The following is a 3442-nucleotide window of genomic DNA, read 5'->3' as shown; positions in this document are numbered from 1 at the left end:
CCCGGCGCCGCGCAGGTCGCAGCCCGCCACTCCTTCCGCGTTCCGTGCCCTCGGCGCCTCCTCCCCGGGCCCCAGAGAAATGCTTGTACCTTCCACAGCCTCCTCCACCATCTCGTCGTCGCTATCCATGGCGGCTGGGGACCCTGCCCAGCTCGGGGCCGCGCGGCTGCCTCCCGTCCCTCCGGGTGCTCCCGGCGGCTGAGCGAGCGCTGGGGCTGAACCCTGCGAGTTTGGAGGAGGAGGAAGAGGAGGAGCAGTCGGGGCTGGCTCGCACTGCCTCCCCCTAGAGCCCTTTCAATTTCTTGGCCTTAAGCCGCTCCCGCAGCAGCCGTCCCTCCTCCTTCGCCCACTTGCCCCTCGCTTCCGAGGCTCCGGGGTGCCGCCGTGGCCGCCGCCGCCGCTGCAACTTTCTCCTGTAATACCCCCTCTTTGTTATCGAGCAGCTGATCCGCTGACATCACCCAGCGCCGGTGCGCTCCCTCCCTCGCTGATTGACAGTTCCCCGTCCCTTCCCAGAAGTGAGGCTCCTTAAAACGAAAGACGCTCGGGGTCCGCGCTGACGTTACGCCCCAGCCCACCAGCCCCCGGGCCCATCAGGGTTTATCTTCTGCTTCTGCGAGGCTTGGTGCGCTCCGAGCGCCAAGCCTGGTCCTGGGCGCCGCGGGCTCCTCGCGGGCACTTGGGACCTCCGGGTATCCGCCCTCTGGGGCTCAGAACTCCGACCTCCAACTGTGCCGGGGACCACTTGGAAGTCCGCGTGCAGTGCCCGCCAGTCCCCCCTCGGGACAGCCTCCAAAGAGCAAGGCAAGCTAAGGCAGCGTTCCTAAAGCTCCAGCGCCTCAACTTCCTCTCGCCCTCGCCCCCACTTCACCCCGTTTGCCACCCGGAGCTGCACGAGTGCGGCACGCACTGGAGAGCAGGTGTCTCCGCGTTGCCGCATCACATCCGCGAGCAGGTTTCCCAAACTCAAGGGGGTGACATCCAGCCCAGATGCGGGTCTGCGGCTCCCACCCGTGCGCGCTGCGTCCCCACCCTCCTCGGGACCGTCAGGCGTCTCGGGTGATTCAGAAATTCAGATCCAAATGGCAGCGGGCTCCTTATCAGGCAGGAAACAAGCGGCGCGGAAGGCCTGGCAGTTCCCTCCTCGCGCTTGTGGTGAAAGAAAAGGAGCCACCGAGCGGAGCTACTGAGGAGGGACCCTCCGTCTGGCACGCCTCCCCCCCGTACGTGTGATGTCCCCAGCCGTCTCCCTGTTTCTCCAAGTGCCAACCTTTCACAGATTCGGGCTCTTTAAGCGGAGAACATCACGGGGCACCCGCTTCTCAGCCCCGCCACTTAGCGTCATTATGGCGTTGCCTCTTACAGGTGGCGGCAAAGGGCGGCTGTAAATAGCTGGTTAAATGGATGCAAATGTACACAATGTGCCGTGGAATTACCGGGTGCCGCTTTGGGTGTCTGCCAAGAACAGCTACTGCACGGAGGGGGCGGGGGGAGGATAGGAGGGAGCCGAGAAAGTTGTTCCATTTTGTTTTCCTAACCGCGAATGAGACTTTGTGGATTTCAAAGTACTTCCAGTACCCGGGAGACCACGCCTTGCTTTTGGCTTTGTGCTTAAATGCCAGGTATTTTTATCGAGTATTGTGAGTTTCTTATTAAATTCAGTTTTTCCTCTGCGAAAAAAGAGAACAATGCTAGGGACATTTGTCCCATACACTGCCAGAAATGTCAACCCCTTTTGACTGTTTCAGAAAGAGAGGGAAGGGCCCTGGACCAGGCGTTAGGAAACTTGGGTCCTCGAGCTGCTCACCTGCCTAAGGGCCCTGGGAAGACACGCCTCCCAGCCTGAATTCCTCCCCTTGGAGATCACAGGCTTCGGCTACACTGGTATCAGGCCCTCCAGCTTAGACTAGAGGCTCTGAGGTACGCCCAGCTTAGGCTAAACTGATCAGAGGTCCTTCCGGCTTAGTCGATACCTTTCCGAAGTCTTCTGGCTTAAATTGAACCTCCTTAAAGTCCTCCAGAGCAGATACCTGGGTTCCAAATCTGCAAAGAGAAGAGGTTCCTGCAGTGGAAGATGAAAGCCCCACTTTGGATTACATCATTTTCAAACATGACCCACAGAAACAGGATTTTATTTCTGATGAAGAAGAAAAACAAACAAAAACCAGCCATCATGTACTGAGCTCGGTCACTCACTGGTTTTGAGTTATATGATATTTTTGGTCATTTTCCCCTTTTAAACATATCATCTCCCCTCTTACATGTTACACGGATGCACAAAAACCCGCCAGATAATCATCTTCTCCAGTTTCCAGGGCAAAAAAAAGATGCCAAGGGACTTCCCTGGTGACGCAGTGGTTAAGAGTCCGCCTGCCAATGCAGGGGACACAGGTTCGAGCCCTGGTCCGGGAAGATCCCACGTGCCGCAGAGCAACTGAGCCCGTACATCACAACTGTGCTCTAGAGCCTGTGAACCACAACTACTGAACCCACATGCCACAACTACTGAAGCCCCTGCGCCTGGAGCCCGTTCTCCGCAACAGAGAAGCCACCGCAATGAGAAGCCCGCGCACCGCAACGAAGAGTAGCTCCCGCTCGCCGCAACTAGAGAAAGCCCGCGCGCAGTAACGAAGACCCAACGCAGCCAAAAATAAATAAATAAATAAAACAAAATTTTAAAAAAAAGGTTTGCACATGAGGCAGGCAACACCTGGGACACAGTCCCAGCCCCCTCCCCCCACCACTCGTGCCTGCTGGCTCTGGGCCCAAAGTTTAGGCAAAATGTTTTGATGACTCCCTTAAGAGCCATTTGCATTTTGACACATCATTTTGTGTGTTTTCAATCCCCTTCTCTAGACTGACTGACTGATTCTTCCTTATAGCCCCAGAACCCAGCACAGTGCCTGGTACAGAAGGAAGGTGAAGCTTTGTCAGTGATGATTGTGCAGAGAGGAATATTCTGTTTTATATAAACAGTGCTGAGTCTTTCTCACACACTGCATCCTCTTCCTGTGTTTGGCAAAATGCTTTGTTTCAGTTTGAGTCTGAAGAGCGTTTTTGAGTTCTATTTTCCCACATCTACTGGCCCCAAATCTGCTTCCATTGCATTCTTTCCCACAGTTTTCTTCATTGAGAGCTCATTTCATAAACCCTCTTTCCACTTGGCTTCCCGCCAGTCTCCTCTGTCATACTGTGTCCCCACCAGTGTGGTCATGGGCTAGAAAATCAATCATTGAGCTCTTAATCACAGTGTGGGGCGGCGGCAGCAGAGCTCAGCTCCTAACTCAGCAGATCCCAATGCACCAGAACAAGCCCTACCAGGGACGAAAGGGGTGGCTCAGGACACCCAACAGCCAGGCTCTGGGGTGGGACTTGCTTCCACGCTCACACCAAGGAGTGGCTCTTCTAAGCTGCCCTGCCTTTCTTCCTCTGCATCCAAGGA

At 55.8% G+C, this 3442-nt stretch overlaps 1 protein-coding gene across 4 annotated transcripts in view; it reads right to left on the bottom strand.

Annotated features, from left to right (window-relative positions):
• The window catches only part of SETD7 (SET domain containing 7, histone lysine methyltransferase), a 49879-nt gene extending 48591 nt beyond the window's left edge, over positions 1–1288 (bottom strand). The window contains exons 1-2 of one of the 4 annotated variants that reach the window (XM_024736058.1): positions 1271–1288; positions 90–222 (exon numbers count right to left, since the gene is read on the bottom strand). In XM_024736058.1, coding sequence (XP_024591826.1) covers positions 90–129 — 40 coding nt within the window. In that variant the 5' untranslated portion in view covers positions 130–222; positions 1271–1288. Of the gene's footprint in view, positions 1–89; positions 223–723; positions 839–910; positions 1221–1270 lie in introns of those variants that run through there. The other 3 variants (XM_024736059.1, XM_024736057.1, XM_024736060.1) reach the window with 3 other exon arrangements.
• Between the last annotated feature and the right edge of the window lie 2154 nt (positions 1289–3442).

Source organism: Neophocaena asiaeorientalis, unplaced genomic scaffold (genome assembly GCF_003031525.2).
Source record: "Neophocaena asiaeorientalis asiaeorientalis breed wild unplaced genomic scaffold, Neophocaena_asiaeorientalis_V1.1 scaffold7, whole genome shotgun sequence".
Lineage (NCBI taxonomy): Eukaryota > Metazoa > Chordata > Mammalia > Artiodactyla > Phocoenidae > Neophocaena > Neophocaena asiaeorientalis.
This window is presented reverse-complemented; position numbering and strand designations above follow the sequence as displayed.